This window comes from Amblyomma mixtum, chromosome 2, assembly GCF_055824585.1.
Source record: "Amblyomma mixtum isolate Tamu chromosome 2, ASM5582458v1, whole genome shotgun sequence".
NCBI lineage: Eukaryota > Metazoa > Arthropoda > Arachnida > Ixodida > Ixodidae > Amblyomma > Amblyomma mixtum.
The window spans coordinates 240,426,093-240,448,844 of NC_143013.1; the positions used below are offsets into that span (position 1 = coordinate 240,426,093).

General features: G+C 48.0%; 1 protein-coding gene across 1 annotated transcript; it reads left to right on the forward strand.

Moving 5' to 3' along the window:
- Nucleotides 1-5,574: 5,574 nt before the first annotated feature.
- LOC149363131 (uncharacterized) lies at nucleotides 5,575-13,637 on the forward strand. The gene is made up of 4 exons (XM_089569900.1): nucleotides 5,575-5,604; nucleotides 7,599-7,920; nucleotides 9,369-9,717; nucleotides 11,655-13,637. The coding sequence occupies exons 2-4, from the start codon at nucleotides 7,617-7,619 to the stop codon at nucleotides 13,531-13,533; spliced, it is 2,532 nt and encodes an 843-aa protein (XP_089426026.1). The 5' UTR covers nucleotides 5,575-5,604; nucleotides 7,599-7,616; the 3' UTR covers nucleotides 13,534-13,637.
- Nucleotides 13,638-22,752: the final 9,115 nt, after the last annotated feature.

A 22,752-nucleotide genomic window follows, 5' to 3' on the forward strand; every position in this document is an offset into this window, starting at 1 on the left:
ACAGAAGTTTATTCTTCTGCGTTTATATCTCTTTATCAAAAAGATGTATATCAACTTCAGCAGTTTGATAGGTCAGTTTGCATAGATGATAACGCTTAATTACGGCCACTCTGCTACAAGCTGTTTTAGAGAACGACGTGGAGACTAGATGAAAAACGTTCTTTGGGTGGATTCTGACAAATTTTATAAAAACATCTACGGCTTGCAGACAGACAAAAATAACGGCGCACATACAAACATCCATATATTTACTGAATTCAGATGTGCATAACTTCAATATATTTTATTTATTTGATATCCAAAGTTGGCCAGAACAGCAGAGCACTTAAGCGCGGAACTCCACTTTTCGGTCATTAATATTTCCCTTGCTTCGAAAAAAAATTTCTGCAAAAGAAATAGTTAATCGCTTCTTTCTAGTGGTTAGGAAACAATACATCAAAATTTCAAAAAATTTAGGGTTTGATCCGCCACCCTTTGTACGATCTTACGTACAACCACCATGTGTAGTTGAAGCCTGTAGGTTTAGGCAGGCAGGTAATGTCTGGAGAGGACTTAAGGAGCGTCGGCGCAGAAAGCGGCTCACAGAACAGAGGGGATACATCAGAAAAATCATGTTTGCGTCTGACGTTGCGGAATAAAATGTGACCTCATAAGCTAAGGAAGGAATCAAAATTGCGATCTTTGGTAAAGTGAACGCAACAAGTAGTTGCAAATTGTCCCCCTTGCGTCCGGAGGGCAAATTGTGCGCCGGTTGTTCTGCAAACGCTTCGGATACGAGCATTATTTTCCGATGCGTGGGTGAAACTTCTGCTGCTTACCAAAATTTTTCATTTTGTAGTGATTAATGTCCAATGTGAATACACTGACACATTCGAAGAAGGTAGGAAAACTAGGCACCCTCATTTCTCTAGTTTGTACTGACGTGTATTGTTTGCACCATTACGAGTGTTATGGAGTGTTCAGATTTGTTTGGAATGGATGTGAATCGGTTCGTTTTTGTTTTTTCATTTTCCACACAATGTAAAGCGCGCCACCCACTGACTCGGCCGCGCCGCGGTGGCTCAGTGGTTGTGGCGCTCGGCTGCTGACCCTAAAGACGCGGGTTCGAACCCGGCCGCGGCAGCCGAATTTCGATGAAGCCGAAATTCTAGTGGCCCGTGTAATGTGCGATGTCAGGTGGTCGAAATTTGCGAAGCCCTTCACTAGAGCGTCCCTCATAGCCTGAGTAGCTTTAGGAAGTTAAACTCCAATAAACTAATCAACCAAACCATCCACTGCCTGGCAACTTTTTGAGGGCTGCTAAAAAGGAGAGAGAGAAGATAGTGCTTTGATCGTAATTAAAAGACGCAGAAATTTCAGTACGAAGTCTGCAAATAGCTTTTAAAACACTAAACGTCCTTCAAAGGCTTTCGCGACTGCGATTCCGCTCTTTAAAATGTTGGAAAAATTTTGCATCGCCGGGGGTCACTATATATACAATAGTATGTGGATCGTAAATGAGGGGCGTCAGTATCTTGATAGCGTCTTTTTTTATTGCAGCATTCAACAAAGGGTAGGTTTGCCCGACGGTGAAGACATGACAAAGCTGTGGCACTTCTTGTCATGCTGGCAGGAAGGTCACGCGATTTTGAAAAGAGTGAATAGTCGCCTGCGTACCAGCCTTACAAGCCCAGTGCCATCAACCTCCGCGCCAAGCCCTGTGATGTCACCAAGCTCTGCGGCCGGCGTCCCACAAGTTCACTCCGCACCGTCACTGCATGCGCCAGGGCCGTCATCACCTCCGGAGGCTCCTTCAGCACAAGCAGCAACCGCAGGGTTAGTGTTTGTAAACGATGTTTACAAACATCGTTACAAACTCTTGATGTTTGTAAACGAGTTTTTATCCGATTCTCCATATATCGCTAGCATTCGGTACACGTAAACAAAGCTTGTTTCACTTTGACATTCTCTAATAAGTTGAAATCAGTCCCTGTTGCAGTGAGTAGTAGCCTTGCTGCTCCTGCTGTCTGTTTTTCTTTCCAGGAGTTCGCACTGAAAGCTTAGGTGGGTCTTTATTGACTGGTTATGTGTGTGCAGCTTATGAATGCACATATATGCTTGCTTACTGTGCTATTAATTGTATTTAGCTGTCCAGGATGGCTCCTCCATCTTCATGATGAAATCTTCTAAGACTAGCCCCAGCTATGGTGGTTTAATGCAAAGTAGCTCAGCTGTTAGTGCCCAGGACTTGGGACAGAATCGTCAACATGGCGGCCACATGGAGGCGAAGTGCAAAAGACACCAATCGTTCTGTTGAGTTGGACGTCAATGCTCGCTAAATATCTCCAGGTCGTCTTAAGTAGTCTGCAACCGTTCACTGCGGCCCGTGTAAGAGAAGTTAGAGAAAAATTGAGCTTCGGAGGAAATACGAAGGCAGTATCTCAGGATACTACCTAAAGAAAGTATTCTTTTTCTCTATTTTCTAAGACGTCGTTTCATGCCACATATGTAAACACTCAATGCAAAGCTTACACAAGCACAGTAGGCACTTTCCAACCTGGCATTTTCAGCTGATTTAATTAATAAACTTAAAACGGAGGTAAATTTAGTTTCTTTTTTAGGCGGACAGGGAGGCGCCTATTATGAAGAGATGTAACCACGGTTCCCAGAAAGACATCTGGTGGGAGTGCAATCGCAATAAATTTAAGTGCTCCAGGCAGACCGTATAACCTGTACATCTCGACAGATAGGCCAAGGACAAGCCGTGGGGTTAGTTGCTGCTGCATCGTTTTCAGCAGCACGCTGCAGAACGAGCACCAGGCACAGAAAGACACGAAGGCAAACAAACGCTGAGGGAAAGGACTAAAAAAAATGCCCGTTGAACTAGACATATGCTTGAATACGTCGAGCTGTTAGCGCCTGTTTTTTTTTCCTGTTTTTCTATGCCTTGTCCTTGTACTGCCGCGCGCTACTGGAAATGAAATATGCCGTTCCTCGCAGTAAAATGCACGCTCACAACCCAGCAATATATCGCTGAACTCATGCAAGCAGCTACGCGAAGCCGAGGGCAATCACAAGCATTCACGCCTTCGCGAGTGTCGCCTATATAATTTTAGCTTAGGACGAGGACAATTGTCAGTATAACAGCTGTTTAGCGTTTACAATGTAATTAAATGTTCTCCTATTAAGACCCACATTTCAACAGACCAACACTTTAAGTTGCTCTGAAAGGGCATCTAATAAAGTTGCTGTATGCCTGGATGTTAAAGCATGCCGTTTCAGGAATACGTCAAACAAGATTTTTTTAGTGCGCTTTCTACAAGCTGAGTTATCTGTGGTCAAAACTTGAATTTCAGCGTTTTAGCACCATTCTCTCTCCTCTCATCACTTTTTGCACGCTGGAAGGTCTGCGCTCCCACGCCGGCTTAAACTCTGGGGGCAGAGCTTTCTGTCCCGTCGGAGCTGCTCAACTTACAGGCTGCGGCTGATGTCTGAAAGAGTACCCAATAGCCATCTCTGAAATTGTGTACGCAGATGTGAGCGTGGGGAGAGTGCCAGCATGAAAAAGTAGGCGGAAAGGGCTCGCCAAATTTCGGTCATGAATGTGGGTTTTCTGCTGCCTGTAGCAGTCTATTACTTGCCTCAGATGTTCGTGACAACCGAAAGCACTGATTTAGCAAGTTGATGCACTCTCCTCGGAATGTGTTTCGTAGCCCCTTTGACGTGAAGCGCTGAATATTTGCAATCTGATTTATTCAATCAACTGTTCCGTTCTAGAGAGAGAGAGAGAGAGAAATGGACGAAAAGGCAGGGAGGTTAACCAAGCGATGCCCAGTAGGCTACCCTACACTTGGGGAGGGGACAAAATGTACACAGTGAGCTAAAGGCTTAACCGGGTCCTGGTTTTCACGCACCACCTCATCTTTTATTCAGCCATCCGGGACCCCTGGAAAGCCGTGCTGCTAGCGAAGGTGACAGCACTACTGCCAACCAGGGCCAACCAACGGTTTCACCTAAGAAAGAAGAAACAGCGCCGCCTGCGCCTGAACCCGCCTCCGACTTTGCAGTGTTCAAACGCCCCTTTCCTGTGCCTCCCTTCTCGTCTAGTACACGCCGCCGCAGAACTTCAAGCTCTTCGTCTTCGCTGCAACGCTCTCCACAAAAGCGAAGTTTGTCAGCGGAGGAAGAAGCCGTGCCAATTCCGGTAAGGAAGGACTGTGGAGATTTTTTGCTGGGTTCTTTGAAAGCTGTCTTTTTAATGGAAATCTTTGAGTCGATATGGCGGGCCTTGTTTTTTTCCAGAGAGAAGGAAGATGATTTATCGCGGGCGTTCATTATACGTTTTCCTCTCATCGCCCTTTGACTGACCTCGCTAATTAGGGGTGCATAAACACTATGCTTTAGTCAGTAATTGCTGCTTATCGTTACGTACCATCTCCTCACACGTGGCTGTGTACTCACAGCATAAACCAAATTTAATAAGTCAGAAAAGTCATCTGGGCATTTTTGTTTCAGCCGCCGCGGTGGCTCAGTGGCTATGGTGCTCGGCTGCTGGCCCGAAAGACGCGGGTTCGATCCCGGTCGCGGCGGCTGAATTTCTTTGGAGGAGAAATTCGAGGCCCGTGTACTGTGCGATGTCAGTGCACGTTAAAGAACCCCAGGTGGTCGAAATTTCCGGAGCCCTCCACTACGGCGTCTCTCATAGCCTTAGTCGCTTTGGGACGTTAAACCCCATAAACCAAACCAAACCAAACCTTTTTGTTTCCTCATTTGTGCAAAGCGTGCTGGATTTAGTTACGCTTCAAACTTTGATGGCGTCACTATAAGAAGACAGTGGTCACTGCTTAATTCAACGCCTCGTGCTTCTCTCGTCTTACTTTGTACCGTAATTACGCACTAGTTCGTATATACCATTTTTTAAAGAAGTCCTGCAAATAGAGCAAATATTTCCATGCGAGACATTGCCGGTGCACATGAAACCAAGCCACCGAAATTCTGATAGGGCTATTTCAAAGGGGTTTGATATGCTTGGAGGCGCTGGGGAGACAAGTTCAGTTGACGGGTGTCGAGCTCCCTATGAGCAAGAGTAATTTTAAATTTCAGGTTTCTCTTTCTCTTTGTTTAAGGTGTCTGTTTTTTTTTATATATCCCCGTTGAATTTATAAATGCCAATTCCTCCCTGTGTGTTTGCGCCGATTACTAAGTATTTGTATTTATCTGTTTGTTTCGTTTTTGTTGCTGTTAATATTGTATGTTTGATGTAACCCCGAACCTCTCTGTAATGCCATCGGGCTCTCAAGCTAAAATTGATAAATAACCCGCGAAATTACTTCTACGGAAACAATATTACGTCCCTGGTCAGAATACCAGGAGTAGGTCCTGAGCTCGATGTTTCCTTTAACGAATAAGCCTTAACCATATGCAGAGAGGGGCAGTTGAACCATCATACGCAGCCTATGATGGTACAACTGCCTCTCTGTGCTCAGTTGGTCAATGTAGGAATAAGTGGTTCCGGATGCAGTTCATTTCACACTGTTTTATTTTCAACTACTTCAACAGGGAGCCATGTTTCCGTTAGAAAGAGTCGGGGCTGGGAGTCCGAGCCAGGAAACGGTCGAGGCGACGGTGAGTCAAATGACTTTTATGTACAGTATGTACAAGGGCTTTTACATGATACAAGGGCCAAGAGCACCACAGGCTAGCACAAAGAAGGGCGGCCCCGGCGGCGAGCGTAGCTCCAGCGTGATGCCTCTTCTGCTGCCCGTCTGCCGCTCGGGTTCAGCGCGGCTCCGTTTTAAAGCCGCCGGTGTTCATTGCGGCAGCCACCGTTCAAATCCTTCAATCAGGTCACGGCACTGTCTATCGTTCAAATTAGACGAATGGTTTAGAGACTCCCGGCCGTTGAAGACTTGCCGACAGGAATGGGCGGGCGGCGATGCGCCGCAGGTGTTCGAGCCGACGGATTGGAGGGGGAGGAGGAGGGGTCCGCGCCGGGCCCGGCGCCGGCGAGCCGGGATGATTCACGCTGCAAGCTTGGCATGTCCGAGAGAGTCTGGGCCTGCTTTGAGCGACGGCGGGCGCGCAGCGCTGGTTTCCAGAGAGGCCAGCCAGCGAAATGTGGGCGCCGTCACAACAGAAGCCACAAATGAACGTTAAGGCGTAAATGTTTACAGTATATTGAGGCAGCGTAACTGAGAACGCAAAGTATTGCATGCAATATGACTCACGAGGCCGCAGCGCCACTCAGGAGCCTTACTTCAGCTGTTTTATCTTTTTTGCCGCAGGCGCAATGTACGAGGCGGTGTGAACAGGCTTCAAAATCACCGCCTTGCGCTTCTAACTCAAGCTACTTCTGGTATTGCATCTCATAAGAAAAAAAATGCTGGCGTCCTGAAGAACTGTCTGTGCAAAAATTACCTCGGGAACGACAACATTGGTCTCGCAAGCCCCGACATGTAGCTGTCGTGCAAGAAAGACTGAGTGTGGTAACACTACTAGGCTCGTTTTTCGATTCAGGAAAGTATACGCACCTGAAGCCGGCTTTGGGGCAGGCTGCCCACCTGTCCACCTGCCCAGCGGCTTGTGAGCAGCCCGCCAGGTTTGTACATCTGCCAGGTTTTCACCTGGGCCAGGGGCACACCTGAATGAAAGACTTCAATGTGAATGCCTTTTGGTCAAACGCCTTATGTTAAAGGCGTCTAGGGTGAAGGCCTTTATGATAAATGCCTTGCTGGTATATGCCTTTCGGCACGAGGCCCTTAGGTAGGACTTCAGACAAAAGGGCTTTAGGTTAAATGCCTTTATTAAGAAAGGGCCTTAAGTTTCCACCGAAATTAGTTTTACTGTACGATACTCCGTGCTATGCTGAACTGTCTGACAATTATTACTTTATTGCGATAGCGTTAAGAATCCGGTGTCGCAGAAAAACCGGCGTCGTCATTGTTGGCCGTGAGCGAGAAGACCACGAAAAATCCCAAGGGAAGCAACCGAGGTGGCAAGGGGCCGTCTGCCGCCGAATTATGAGCAAGCTGTCCCCCGTGGCAGGCGGTAGCTAAATTAATGATTGCTATAAAATTTGCTAGGGAAGAGCAACCAGACTCTCACAAACGGAATAATCTCAACGATGACTGCCATGTCATTCCTGTAGCCTGAAGAGTTCCTATGACAGCTATCGATGATCGCATCCTTAGCTGGTCTCAGGAAATAGTTGGACATTTCATCGAACGCTGTGCGTTAACTGGACCAAGGCTCATCGCTTGCCGGGTGTTCCAGATGCCGCATTTGGTGCAGCTTAGATTTCCAGAAATTTCGTCGTAGAGCGTAGTTGAACTAGGGTGCTTCTTGTTGCGAGCAAAAGCATTAAGGCTCTAGAATCGACAGAGTAGGATGTCAGTTTGTTCGCATGGAAGGTGTTATGCACTTGTCGAAAGTGCTCCTTCAGCACGGGGTGGTGCAAGTACGATAGCTTTCTTGGGTATCTTAACCCTCATCCGAGATTTATTTACAAGTGCAGTTTTTCAAAGTTGTATCTCACGATGTAAAGTTGAAATATCTCGCGTATTTGCAAGATACAAGGGAGCCAGTGTTTCCTTCATCTGCAATTTTATGTCGCATTTCAGGAACCGCCAGATGCGACGATGGAGAAGCTGGGAAGTTTCTCGGCGCTACTGCACAACGAGCAACCATCTCTATTCCCGAAACCTTATAGTGCCCTCCGCTCCATATTGAGCATCGGCCACACCATTGATCAGGGCAATAAGGAGGACCTGGATTCCCTTTGCACCCACACAGTGCACAATGTTTGCTGGCTTCTCAGGCATGAAGACGCCCTGAACGAAATTTTGGTGTTGCACAAACTTGAGATCGTCGAGCTGCATCGTAACACTTACACGCTGCGGCGTCTGGTACACGACACGACACCGGAAGGCGTCCCCAACCCACGTGAGCAGCAATTTTGTCCACACAACCTTTCGCACTCTGATACCATACCAAAAGTGAAAATCACTGCGGCTCTCTTTCTCGTATCTGAGCACTCAGTCAGCAATGATTTGCCTTTAAGTGCAGCTCACCGACAGTTACGATGGTCAAGAAGTAATAATGACCGTTTGACGGAAAGTGTCTTTTGTCTTAGGAGGCTGTACATCGCTTGCCGCGTGCTTCCTCTCTTGCTGTGCTTCTGGGACATTTATGGAGAAACTGCGGCCCTGCCAAAGCCCTTAATGAAGTGGGTACTCACAAACTGCAGTGATTTAGTTTTTGCTCTCGTCTCTCCAGAAAAAAATCTATCACATTAGTTGCAGTTCATCGCCAACTGGTCTAACTGTTCTCGGTGTCGTTTGAAACCTTCCCACACAAACATGAACGTAGCCTCCCACTGGGCGGCCCCGAAAAGGAGCAAATTTATGCGTTATGCATTTAGCCTGATCTACACACTGTTTCCCACTTTACTAGCTCGCTGGGAGCCATGCAGACTGCGATTCCGGCGAAATTGAATCCCACAATCTGCCGCACGAAGCGAAGTAGATTTCAATCACCAGTTGGCTGACGTTGTACTCTCGTTACAAATTTTAAGATATGATTCTGCAAGTCAAAATTGCGGGCCATATTAACGACAATCTATGCTCCGTTTGCCTTCTCTTGGAGTGGATTCCAAGAGAAGGCAAGCGTAGCGCGAAGTTAGATTACGAAGATTAAGATTAAGAAAGATTCAGAAGTTTGCGGTGATACGGTGCCCGCAACTGGCAAAGGACAGGGTTAATTGGAAAGACATGGGAGAGGCCTTCGCCCGGCGGTGGGCGTTGTGAGGCTGATGATGATGATGATCCGCTTAACAAAGGGAGGGGAAGAGATTGCTGTAGCTACAAACTTGAGCCAGCAGTCGAACGCAGCCTTAAAACAGCTGTCATCGTTACTTCGTGCAGAAATTACATGGAGCGTGCTAAGTTCGTTAATGCCGAACTAAATGCTCTGTTGTCAAACAGGAACCTCCTTCATTAGCGAAAATTTCGGTGCACGTTTTCGCCATGTATTTAGCTTTATTTCTTTCAAAAGTTGCCAGGATATATCCACGCGTATTTCGATATTCCTTGCCACACTTGGCTGTTTAAGTTAATACCGAATAGACATACTGACCTCAGAGAGCATTTGCACTAAATGCCTTGACGGGTTTCAAATACAAAAGGCAGTTTGGCGAAAACGTAGCGATAGCTTCTTCTGCATAAATGGCGGTTATGGCATTTTAGCCGAAAAGTATCAACACAGTGGAGCGCATTAGTTTAGTAGATTGTAGAGCACAAATCACTTAATCATCTATGCATACCCTCCTCCAGTTATACCTGAATGATTAAGAGCATGAAAGTCACGTTCTTACGGATCCTTTTCCTATGCAGCACTGGACCCTCGCCGAGAGGAGCTCGTGATGTGGTTGCTGCGTGTCCACCGTTGTATTCGCGGCCTCAGCCTCGACCTTACAGCTATCACACAATCGCCAACGAACTTCTGCGGTGCTTTCAATCTTCACAGAAACTACAGAAGCATCGACATTGGCGTTTCCGGACCCGTAGCGCCAACTTGCCACCAGCTCACTCTTTTCCTCAGCTTCGTTACGGAGCTCACAGAGCTTTCGCTCTTCGGGCTCAACATGTGCAACGAAAGCGATGGCCTCCGGATCCGCAGCCTTGTGGCATCAAACGATGGGATTCGTAAGCTGTCTTTTCAGCGGTGTCAAGATCATCACAGGTACAGTGCTCGACTTGTAAACTCTCTGGTCAGATTGGGTACATACTGAAGAAACCACTGCCAGCGTTGTGCGAGGGCACACAACAAATTTTGCAGCTAAGTAGTTAGGGGGCGCGTGTATCGGTCTAGCGTCGGTGTTGTAACAGATTACGTACCATAAAAGACTCGTGCGACACTTCTGTTTGGTCGGAAGCATTCGGGAGGTAATTACCACAGATATGCTAGTCGAAACTCGCCTCCGCGTCATGAGTACCCCCCCTGACAGTACCACACAGGCCACGCGTGGGTGCGAATCCCTCCAGAAGGGCCGCGTAATGACGCTAAAGCTGAACGCCGGCCCAACCCAGATCGAGCTGGGAATGCTGCCGAAGGAGAATCGCAGCGCTGATGTCAAGATTGGAATAGTCGAGCTGCTGAGGTGGAAGAGAAGGGCTGCCGTGGCCTTCATATAATCGGGCGAGAAGCCGGGGCCGAACGAAAGGCTACCATGCATGAGAGCAAATTTAGCAAGACCCGGCTCATTTCTGCGTATACCTCTTACCACTGGCTTTGCTCATCCCAATACTGCCTGAAACCGCTGCGCTGTAGTAACACATTACCGATTATTTTGTTCGTTCTGCGTCTTCTTCGTGGCGAAAATGGACAAGACAGCGATTCTTCGTGGAGTAACGCCCGGATCTGTGAATAACGCGTGCTCAGCTTATTCATTTGCCAGTCTTTAATGGTGCTAGTGGGAATTTCACACATGGATTTCGCTTCGTGATGGACTCTTGACGCGAACTATGGAATGGCTTGTGTTTTAATTACAACGCATAAGGGAGAATGACGTAGAGCGAATGGGCATGCACTAATAATTTCCCACAGACTTCTGGTCTTAGGTAAGTTTGAGAATATTTCATAGCACGAAAAAGGTGCCTGAAAACCTGCCATTTCAAATCTTGTCAAGCAGACCACGGACGTTTTAACGATACGGGATTGTTACCGCAAGTGCGGCTGAAGGTAAGCAAATTCATATGCTGAAGCTAGCGACTAATGGGCTTATCATCAACCCAACTCAGCCGCGCTTTCCCTTGACTATTTTTTCTTTCTGCAATAATTTGCACAGCTGCAATGAGCTGTAATTATGTACAAAAATATAAAAGATGCGTACAAAGCTTCTCCCCGAGGAGGAATAATCTGTAAAGATAATCGAGACAGTAGTCACTTTCAATGGCAGTTTCAATGAAAGTAGTCACTTTCAATGGCACTCGGTTGCTGACCCGAAAGACGCGTGTTCGATCCCTGTCGCGGCGGTCGAATTTCGACGGAGGCGAAATCCTAGTAGCCCGTTTACTGTGCGATGTCGGTACACCTTAAAGAACGACAGGTGGTCGAAATTTCCGGAGCCCGTCACTACAGCGTCCCTCATAGCCTGAGTCGCTTTGGGACGTTAAACCTCCATCAACCACATAATGCTTAATATATTGTGAACTGAGTAACGATAGCCAAGCATAGATTAGAAACACTTTCATGGCTTTTAAGTACCTTCGAATGAGCACATTTGGCACTGAATGCTTCAGTATTGTTTGAATAAGGAATATCATACCAGTTGCCAAACGCTGGCGCCTGCATCTTTCTGTTAAAATAACATATATAATCACCACAAAAGTTCACAGGGTGGCTGTGCTACCGAGCGCATGCATGCATGAAGTTACTGTTCCTGAAATTTACAACACTGCTTTTTCGTCACCCAGTCGCACCATATTTATATTAGCGGATGAACCATGCACATGCCCTTACAACTGCATGGATCACCGATGCTCCAGCGCAGTTGGGCCAAGATGATCCTGTTATCTATTCCCCCACACTCTGAAAGCCAAAGTCTACAAAATGTGTAATTGTTACGCCTACCGAAAACGAATGTCTGTGTGCACTTAATTTTATTTCCTCGTTTCTAGCAACCTTGCTGAGATCGTCTACGTTGCCGCCTGGCTGCCAAACCTCGAAGAGCTGGTCCTGTCTTATGAGAAACCTGCTTGTTCGAGCAGCCAAGATCCGGGACTCCAAAGGTTGCTGGAGAAAGGCGACCCTTGCTACCTCAGAAAATTGTGCTTGCACATTGACATGTCGTATCATGACTTCTTTGAAGTCCTTGCTATCAACCAGTATATCACGGAGCTTGAGATCACTCACAAGATATCAATAGCACCAGACCTCATACCTCTGTTGGAAAACACCGGATTGAAAAACGCTCTCAGGTGCCTAGTCCTTTCCCTTGACATGCAGTCTGTGCTGAAAGACAAATCGTACGAGTCCCTTCTGCTTGCATTCATAGAGGAGGCAGCACTGCACGTGCTCAAGTTTCACAACACTGTGTTCACAGAGAAAGGCGTCCGAGCCATAGCTGATGGCTTGAAGAGGAACGGAAAGCTGGAGGTGCCTCAGGTTGCTTCTAATCCCACCGCGAAACACACCGAAAGGCGTCCTTACTTGAAAGAGCTTCAGCTTCGGGGTGAAAACCTCTCTTGCGATGAGCTCAAAATTTTAGTTGAAGGCCTTCAGCAGAACCAAGACCTCGAAGTCCTTGACGTCGCCGCGATCTCTGCAACGGAGCGCACAACACACTGTGCCGTCACCAAAACCATAGTGGACGACGTTACAGGGACACTTCTGGGAAGGTCTGCACATAACGAGAAGAGTCCTACAGCTCCTTTCCGAGTGGTGAAAGATCACTTTCCGGAGGAACTTGTGCAACTAATCGCTGCGCTTCGTCGGGACATTACTTTTCATACACTGACTTTTGTTTTTTCCCTGAATTCTGACGAAGATCGCAACACTCGTATGAAAGAGTTCGGGCATCTACTCGCCATACTTCCATACTACGCTACAGTGGACACGCTTCAGTCAGTCTCCATCGAATCTAATTCCTGCGGAATACCGGATGAAGGAACCATGGGTCTCGCCTTACTGGCCTGCATAAGTAAAACCCTCGTGGACCTAACGTTGACGCTCGGCGACAGCTCCTCCGAAATCACGTCCATCCTCCTATTCGAAGGGCTGGCTGACAGCGTCTCCATTCGTTCGCTTACAATGAGTGGCTGGTGCCTTGCTTCTCCAGCTCCCCTTTTCTTTCAGCGCATGTGCCAGGCAAACAAGTCCATGCAGCGCCTACACATTCACATCAACAAGGTGGCTGACGAAGGCAACACAAATTTCCTGGCTCAGTTGCCTGATGCACTGAATTACACTTCCTCGCTGCTTGAATTCCGTTTGACCCGGGGCACAGAACGCGAAGAGGTTTTTCTTGAAAAGGTCTTGGCGGTGCTTAGACGAAACCAAAAGCTGCTTTGCGACGCCGCGAAGCTTGTCGTTGACCTGGGTGAGCAACGAGAAGACCCCCGAGGCAGAGGTGAGCTTGGTTACGACGAGAGTTTCACTCGCACTCGCTGCCGGACGTTTAATCTACTTAAGGACCTGCCCGAGCTTCGAAAGTATATAATGATTTTGACTCGGTGGAGCAATGAAAACACGGAAACGGAACTGGAGCTCACGAAGAAAATTGAGTCTAGCCTTTCGTTCCTAGTAGGTAGGGGAGCCGTGTCGGAGCTCGGTGCAACCACTAGTGGCGAAGCTGGAACTTCCGATGCCGTGGACGAGAACGCGCAGAACGTCAAGAACTTGAAGCCGCGTGAGGCTGCACGGCATGCATTTCCAGGACCTTACGATGGGCGATATGATGAGCGCCTCCAAGCTTTGAACAAGGCGGTAAGAGCCGTTTTTTACGAGGAACAGGAGAGGTACTCATTGCACTACAGGGGTCTGCAGGAGGCTCTCTAAAGTCTAGTGCAAATTCTAGTGCCTTAAGCGACCACATCGGGATCTATTCTGGCAATCATTCTCGCTGTCATTGCCTTTAGAAATTCTCCGCGAGGAACAGTCCACAACTTTTTTAATATTTTCACTTTGTTTACTAAATGTATGTCTGAGTTTTAAAATTGTCGAGGTTATGTACATGTACATAAAGATTGAACTTCCCTGTGCTTCTCAGTTTCCTTTTCTGTTGGGTAATAAAAACTTTAGCTCCAACATCGTCTCTTATTTACTCTGCTTGTGTATACTACAAGCAAGATATCTTTCGGGCCGGTGGGGCGGAAAAGTGTGAAACAGACTCTTTATTTTAGTGCTCCTTGTCAACTTGATCACAGGTTTCTGCTTTTTTTCCATATATTAAAAAGTCTTATTTTTTCGTGAAACCTTTGTATTTGGATAACGTCCTTCGGGAAAGGGAGCCCAATGAGAAATTAAATTTGCCCTCCACTCCCTCTCCACCTCGCAATTTATAGTAATCGGCCCACTTAAGTAATTTTTCTTCACTTTTATTCGAGGAGACAGCTTCTTGAAGTAGTGTCCCAGGAAATGTTTCTTGCAGTCGTCAGGTGTTGGCGGCAGGTATTTTGGATTCAGCTTCGTTATGCACAGGTGCGGCCAGAAAAATACGCGCCACAGTAGCAGTCGCAGAACTACGGAGAACTGCTTATGCGGGCTGTCTATCTGTGGCGTCATGAACTATCTGTGTTTAGAGGAGCAGAGAGAGCGCCCGTGGCACGGACACACATTTTTCCGCACCTTTACCAGCATCACCGCTTAACTGATATTCTGCTGTCAACAGCGGGCGCTTCGTCGCTCAAATCTAGGAGCGGCTCGCTATGGGAACGGGCGGAAGACTGACGTATGACACTAGAATTTATCTACGCCGTTCACGGCCGTGCGGCCATCGCTTCGTCGACGCTAAATTTTTCGCGACGCTAAACCAGCACGACATCGACGCTAAACTGAACCCGTTTTGGAAAGGGGTTGTAATTCTTTTGTGTCTTTACCCCCGGAACAGGCGAAACGTATGAGAGTACGTGCCGTTCCTAAAAAACGTGGTACTTTCATTGATTTTATAACCTAGCTTCCGTTTTTTTTTTCGCAGCTTGGAAGGTTGGCTAAAGAAAGGTTTTTCCCGTGCGCCGTCGGTGATCGCCAGAAAGGCCGCTGCAGCTGAAGCTTGCGCAGTGGGCCACTAGTTACAATTACGACTGGGCGAAATTCCGAAAGCACGTCTGAATAATACCCCTGAATAATACACACTAAAAGCCCGCCGCAGTGGCTCAGTGGTTATGGCGCTCGGCTGCTGGCCCGAAAAACGCGGGTTCGATCCCGGCCGCGATGGTCGAATTTCTATGGAGGCGAAATTCTAGCGCACGTTAAAACACCCCAGTGGGTCGAAATTTCCGGAGTCCTTCACTACGGCGTCCCTCATAGCCTGAGTCGCTTTCGGACGTTAAACCTCAATAAATCAATAAATCAATAAATCAAATGAATACGCACCAAAACGCTGCAAGATATGTTATGCTCACCATCCTTGTCAAACTCCGTCAGTGCATGCATAAGCCTTAGGCTTGCTTTACTCCTAATGCCTTTAAGCGTTGGCATCAAACATTTAGTGAAAAAAGGCGAAAACAGCTGCAATTGCTCAATAGTAATACGTTCCTCGTGTACCAAATTGCTGGAAATGTGAAGCAAAATGCCAACCGCGGGTATGGTAAAAAGTTTTCTACTCTATCTGGTAGACAAACTGCTTAACATGACATCCTTGCGGTAACTTATCACTGTAAATATTTTCTTTGCCACGCTTGACTAAAGACTACGCCAGCTAATATTTGTAACTAATTAATTCGGAAGATCAATTTCAATAGCGTGGGAATATGTGCAGATTATTACAGCGTACGGTGTAATGCTTCAGTGTTATTTGCAGCACATATTTTGTTCAGCACTGTGAGGAGGTAACCATTGAAGCACTACGCTTTATGGCACACCTCAAAGACCTAGATAAGGCCGCCGCGGTGGCTCAGTGGTTATGGTGCTCGGCTGCTGACCCGAAATACGCGGGTTAGATCCCGGCCGCGGTGGTTGAATTTCTATGAAGGCGAAATTCTAGAGGCCCGTGTGCTGTGCGATGTCAGTGCACGTTAAGGAACCCCAGGTGGCCGATATTTCCGGAGCCCTTCACTGCGGCGTCTCTCATAGTTTCAGTCGCTTTGGGACGTTAAGCCCCATAAACCATAAACCAACCAAAGACCTAGATAAAATCAGTGTGCTCTTAAAATAAGGTGACCAAAAAGGCTTCACCTTAGCTGATGAAACAATTAAGGCCGTCAAGTTCTAAATGACTACTTATCGCCCCTAGTAGCGGAGCACGGGGCGTTGACGTCGGAGATGAGATCGTTGAGCTCTGGCGATAAAGTCTTGCAGTTTAAAGTTGTCCGAATGTAACTACATGGAATTGGGATATAACCGAGGCATCAGTTGGAACGCATCTCATATGCATGGCACTGCTTCATAGTGATTTTCAGGCTTAAGGATGGTCGATATTGCGCAAGGTCTGGACCTTACTTCAGATTCGAGGCATTGTCACATTACTGGGACAAAAGATGTTTTTGAGAGGCAGACAAAGTTGTGCTTGGCAAGTATTGCCGATGCAAGCTGCTATTTCACACGCATAAGTCGCTGGAAACAAACAAGCGAACATCCAAATTTTGGAGTTGCTGGCATAAGCAAAACTTAAAAGAAAGTAACTAAAGACGGTTGCAAAATATCCGATTCATAATTGCTCTTGTAGACTAAACCAATCAAAATAAATAAGCAAGGCTAGAAAAACAATGAAGAACTGAGCGGATGTTTAAATCAGCCTCCGAAAAGACATGGAAGAGAGGCGTACTATGGCAGGAGCGGAACTATAATGCGAGGGCCGAGGGACGCGCACAGGATGTTGAGCGATGCCTGAAAAAGGATAAATGATGAGTGGAAGGTAACGGGCAAAAAAGTAAGGAGACAAGAAAGCGGTTAAATAGTGCTCCAATAATCTGCGAATAAAACGAAAAGACAGGTTTTTCTTGTCGTAAGGGGCGTTCATACTCAATTTTCTTAGTAAACATTTTCAGCAACCACAAAAATAACGGCTAGAATAGATAGAGATAGAATAACAAGGAGCGCTTGAGAAGGATAGGCTGAGTAAGAAAATAAATATGGGTTAAAAAATAGGAACACAATTGACATTATGTAAACACAAATACAGCATTTTTATTTTTATTTATACATACTGCAGCGCAATTTGTATGCGCTATGGCAGGAGTGGGAAAAACACAAAATGCAAGGAAACAAAATGCAGCAAAATGAACAGAGTGAGAAATACAAAAAGTTAAAATCACAAATGAAATATCAAACAAGAAAGGAACTGTTAACAACAGGGTAAGAATACAGAGATATTATGCGTATTCAATGGCAGTTACAAAGTTTTGAAATGGACGAGAACGAATGGACCCAGGTAAAGAATTCCGGGCTTCTATGGAACGGGGAAAAAAACTGAATTTGAAAAAATTAGCATGCGCAAAATACGGTATCAAATTAAGCTCGTGATGACGTCTTGTAGATGATAATGGTGCAAAGTTAATGTAGTGGTTGGCTGAGAGCCTTACTGAGGAATTGACAACACAATGTAAGAATTTTAATGATTCAGTGTGGGGACGGGCAGACAGCGTGGTTAAATTCAAAGAGAGAAGTGTAGAAGAGGGTGAGAAATCGCGATCATAACGATGACATATAAAACGCACAGCTTTCTTTTGGACTGCTTCTAAGATGTTAATTTCGAATTGCTTGTACGGGGTCGGTCGGTCGGTCGGTCGGTCGGTCGGTCGGTCGGTCGGTCGGTCGGTCGGTCGGTCGGTCGGTCGGTCGGTCGGTCGGTCGGTCGGTCGGTCGGTCGGTCGGTCGGTCGGTCGGTCGGTCGGCCGGCCGGTCAATCGGCCGGCCGGCCGGCCGGCCGGTTGGTTGGTTGGTTGGTTGGTTGGTTGGTTGGTTGGTTGGTTGGTTGGTTGGGGTTTAACGTCCCAAAGCGACTTAGGCTATGAGAGACGCCGTAGTGAAGGGCTCCGGAAATTTGGACCACCTGGGGTTCCTTAACGTGCACTGACATCGCACAGCACACGGGCCTCTAGAATTTCGCGTTCAAGAAATTCAGCCGCCGCGGCCGGGATCGAACCCGCGTCTTTCGGGTGAGCAGCCGAGCGCAGTAACCACTGAGCCACCGCGGCGGGTGTTTCGATAGATTGAGGCAATGAATTCGAGCAAGACGGGTATGTAAAATTATAACTTGTTCTTTTTCACACATATTCCTTCATCAAGAAACACTCCACTAACAGTTCTTCGTTGTCATGAAAGCTTTGTGGTCGCAGAAATAGTTGGATATATGCTCGACTTGCTGCACCGATGCCTGGTTCTCAAAGACGAGGTGTATGCAAGTATTTCGCGAGGTTGTCACAGACGTGGGCAGCGTTACGAGCGAGAGGAACGGTATGCTCTTCCGCATTGGTGGTAACAGAGCGGCAATGCTTTACTAACCATTGCGAAGATTTACATAATCCGGGACCATGCTGGCAATTACTCACGTTAACATTTATCCAAATAATGTGAAACTGAGTAACAGGAATGTGCCGAAGACACTGTCATGTCGGAAACCAATACCAGGTGAAAAAAGGAGAAACGAATATGGTCTGTTATTGAATAATCGTTAGATATTGGAGAAGGAAAGGAAGATGCAATGGATTGATATCTGGAACCCACCGGTACAACTGTCTGCCACTGAGAGGGGAATGCCGTTGTGCATACTGCTACCCATGTCGTAGCGCTACAAAGTCTGACCAATTACATTAGCGGCAGGATTGGGAAGCGTGAAAAAACCCATGATGTGCCTCTGACGCTAGGCCTCTTCGATTTACCGCGCTCTGGCATCCCGCTGGCTGCCACGAAGTTCACCTCTGACAAGAAAACGCATCATGGTCACATGGCCTGGCGACCACTGAAACCAGCCAGCCGGCAATCACGGCGGCAAGCATGTCGTGGATCACAGAAGGCAGATATGCTCTCTGCAGCTTTGCGTTCTGCTGCGCCTCGTTGCTACGCACGCGTGCTGCAAGAATAGGCAGTTTGGTATCGAAAACAACGGCCGCAAGTTATTGAGGGCTGCCGCGGACTGCAGAACAAGCAGCTGATCAAGCTCGCACCCATATACATCGGCGACGACAACGCGAGCGTGTGCCTTCGGTGCACAGTGTGCTGTGTAAGCTTCGAGAAATCCTCAAAAGCATGCGGTCAGCAATCGCAACCTAACGTGTTTCAGTCGCCACCACACAGCACGGAAAAACTGCCCGTGCATTGCTTAACAAACGACACGCCGCACTCTCAGATTATTGCGTGTTCGTTTACTACGCAGTAAGTATGACTGGCACGACCGCCCACGATCGATTCTGCATGGCGATTGACTCTGCTCTGGTCGTTCCGATTTCTACGCTCGTGGACTGCTTCCTGCAAGCTGTAATGAGAAAAGAATCGGGATGCGTTCCGTTCAACTGTAGTCTGCCGGCTGCCGTCTTTTGTTGCGGGCAAAGAATGCTCGCATATTCTCGACAAAACCGCATGTCAGCTCATTGAACGCTCATCTAGAACAAGCGGGTGTACTATATAAATTTGGCTGCGTATCGTATCTGTCATAACACAGCTTTACCGCAGAGAACTTGCTCTGGAATGAAAGGCGCTACAATCAAGCTCTGCGTGTCGGCGCATCATGTACCGCGTGTGCTTGCATGATGATCAGTGCTGGGAGATTCCTTTTATTTCTTTAATGAGCCGAACACGAGGAGATGCATGCCTACGGTACTTCTCAGATATTTTGGGCATATGCGGCAGAAGGCCCAAGCAACAAGCTGTACAACAGTTGGCGGCAACAGAATCAGGACTCGATCGGCTGCCGTAATAGTGGCAACCGTGTGGCCGCATATGGCCCGCAGAGATGCCTCGAGCAATGTGCTCGTGAGGGCTTTTAATAAAGAACATGTTTTAGTCAAGCGTTGCTGAAGTCATGTCCGCTTTCGCACTCCGCCAGACGCAATGAAGACCATACGCTCTCGTATCGCCCTCAACTATATAGAAAGTATTCTAGTTCACTATACCCTCAACCAAGAACTCGCAAAACACTTTCAGCACATGCATATATGCGTGCGTCTGAGCGCGTACTCGGAGCTGGAACCTGCGGCTGCTCTCGTGAAAGGCCTCGAACACCATCACAATGTTAACCGGGCGCACGACATTAACAGCCGAAATATTTTGTGAATCAGAAGTATGCAATCGCAATTTGAAGCGAACATTTGTGCTTGCGTGGTGGTAAGACGATCGAAATACGATCGCGCACTAGCGCGCAAAACATATAAACAACGAGAACTACCGAAAAAAGTGCCACTGCAGGCGACACAAACGATACGCACCGTGGCCTAGTCGAAAAAAGAGCCTGAATCGCACAGACCTCTCATGAATCACCGCGGTCCTTCTAGTACATATTGTCGTGACAATATTGTACGTGACAATATTCACTGTATGGTAGCGTGCATTTCAGTGAACCAATCCAATTTTTCAAGCTTCGTACCTCCTATGTGGTACTTTTTCTGGAATTTAAAGAAAGGCCACGGCGTCGATTGCTGGTCCATACGCACACTTTGTCGTCCGGGTCGAACGTCATCAGTCTGTGGCGGCGGTTGTAACGTCGGGCGTCACGGTCTTGTTGGTTCAGGATGCGCACTCTTGCAAGTTGTCGAGCTTCTTCTGCGCGAAGCGTGAACTCCTCGGCTCCAACGTCGGTGTCGCGGCCATCATGGGGCAGCATTGCTTCCAACATTGTCGACAATTCGCGGCCGTACAACAGACAGAAGGGCGTCCTCCGCGTGGTTTCCTGTTGAGCCGTGTTATACGCGAAAGTAATATACGGCAGGATATCGTCCCAAGATCGATTCTCAACGTCAACATACATGGACAGCATGTCGACGAAAGTTTTGTTGAGGCGCTCGGTCAGGCCATTCGTCTCGGGATGGTAGGCGGTTGTTTTCCTGTGAGTAGTGCCACTCAGCCGCATGAGGGATTCCAAGAGTTTGGCAGTGAAAGCGGTGCCTCTATCCGTGATAATTAGTGCTGGAGCGCCATGCCGGAGGACGATGCCTTCCACGAAAAATTTCGCAGCCTCGGCTGCTGTGCCGCGCTGGGGGGCCTTGGTTTCAGCGTAGCGCGTAAGGTAATCAGTGGCGACGATAATCCACCGGTTTCCCGAAGACGAAGTTCGAAAAGGGCCGAGAAGGTCCATGCCAACTTGCTCAAACGGGAGTATGGGCACTTGAACGGAATGTAAAAGTCCAGCTGGCTTGGCAGGGGGTGTTTTTCGTCGTTGACAATTGCGGCACGTGCGCACATAGTGTCGTACAGTCGCCGCAAGCTTAGGCCAGTAATAGCTCTTTTTGATCCGAGCCAGAGTGCGGGCGTAGCCGAGGTGACCTGCGGTGGGCTCGTCGTAACATGCCTGCAAGATTTCTTCGCGGAGATTCGCTGGAACGACGAGGAGGTAGTCGCTTCCGGTTGGAGAAAAGTTGGTTTTGTACAGCACGTTGTTGCGCAGACAAAAGGAGGACTGGGTTCTTGCGAAGGGCTGGGGAACCTCCTCGGTACGTGCTTCCAGGAAGTCGATGAGAGGTTTCAGCGCCGGGTCCTCACGTTGCTGACTGGAAATAGTCGCTGCATCTACAGCTGCGATTAGAGGAAAAGTCCGGTTCGTCGTCGTCGCGCGCAGCCTCGACTGGATATCTGGACAAGCAGTCGGCATCGTTGTGCTGGCACCCTGATTTATACACGATGGACATGTCAAACTCCTGAAGGCGTAAGCTCCAACGCGCAAGGCGGCCAGAGGGATCCCGTAAGTTCGTCAACCAGCAAAGAGAGTGGTGGTCGGTTACAACTTCAAAATGTCGGCAGTACAGGTAAGGTCGAAATTTTGTCACAGCCCATACCACGGCAAGGCATTCTTTTTCGGTCGTGGAATAATTAGATTCAGCACGAGACAGAATGCGGCTGGCGTATGCTATTACGCGCTCAGCGCCGTCCAGCCAGTGGACGAGTACAGCACCGAGACCCACGTTGGTGGCATCTGTGTGGACGAGAGTCTCCGTACGAGAATCGAAATGACCAAGGACAGGCGTGGTTTGCAAGCGCCGCCGTAATTCATTAAATGCCTGCTGCTGCTGTTCTGTCCACGTGAATGGGACGTCCTCTCTTGTAAGATGCGTCAACGGTGCAGCAAGTCGGGAAAAGTTGGCAATGAACCGCCGGTAATACGCGCAAAGGCCCAAAAAACGCCGGACCGTTTTCTTGTCCGAAGGAGTGGGAAAGTTGGCGACGGCAGCTGTTTTAGCAGGATCCGGCCGGACTCCACGATGGCTGACGACATGGCCCAGGAAAAGGAGCTCCTCATAACCAAAGTGGCATTTCTCGGGCTTCAACGTCAGGCCGGCAGATCATATAGCCTGTAGCACGGTCAAGAGGCGCTGGAGGTGTTCTTCGAACGTTGGCGAAAATACAACAACTTCGTCCAGGTATACCAAGCACGTCTGCCATTTCAGGCCCGACAGAACAGCGTCCATCATTCTCTGAAATGTTGCCGGAGCTGAACACAGACCGAAAGGAAGGACCTTGAACTCATAAAGGCCATCCGGCGTCACGAACGCTGTCTTCTCGCGATCCCGCTCGTCAACTTCGATCTGCCAGTAACCACTTTTTAAGTCCAGCGAAGAAAAGTAGCGCGCGTGCCGCAACCGGTCAAGAGAGTCGTCAATGCGTGGTAACGGGTAGACGTCTTTCTTGGTAACCTGGTTAAGCTTCCGGTAGTCAACGCAAAATCGCAGACTACCATCCTTCTTCTTAACCAAAACCACAGGCGAAGCCCACGGGCTCCTCGACGGCTGAATAACACCATCCTGCAGCATCTCTTTGACTTGTTCAGCTATGGCTTCACGCTCCCGCAGTGAGACACGGTATGGGTTTTGCCGAATTGGTCGGGTACTGTAGTCCGTAACGATGCGGTGCTTAGCGAGAGGCGTCTGTTTGACTGCCGACATAGACGAGAAACAGTCTTGGAACTGATGC

What these genes read in the sequence shown, in the direction of transcription:
- LOC149363131 (XM_089569900.1), top strand. Translation starts at nt 7,617, where the DNA reads ATGGAGAAGCTGGGAAGTTTCTCGGCGCTACTGCACAACGAGCAACCA. An exon ending in GGAAGGCGTCCCCAACCCAC is followed by an intron (nt 7,921 to 9,368) that starts GTGAGCAGCAAT and finishes TTTCCTATGCAG; the next exon opens with CACTGGACCCTCGCCGAGAG. An exon ending in CGGTGTCAAGATCATCACAG is followed by an intron (nt 9,718 to 11,654) that starts GTACAGTGCTCG and finishes CCTCGTTTCTAG; the next exon opens with CAACCTTGCTGAGATCGTCT.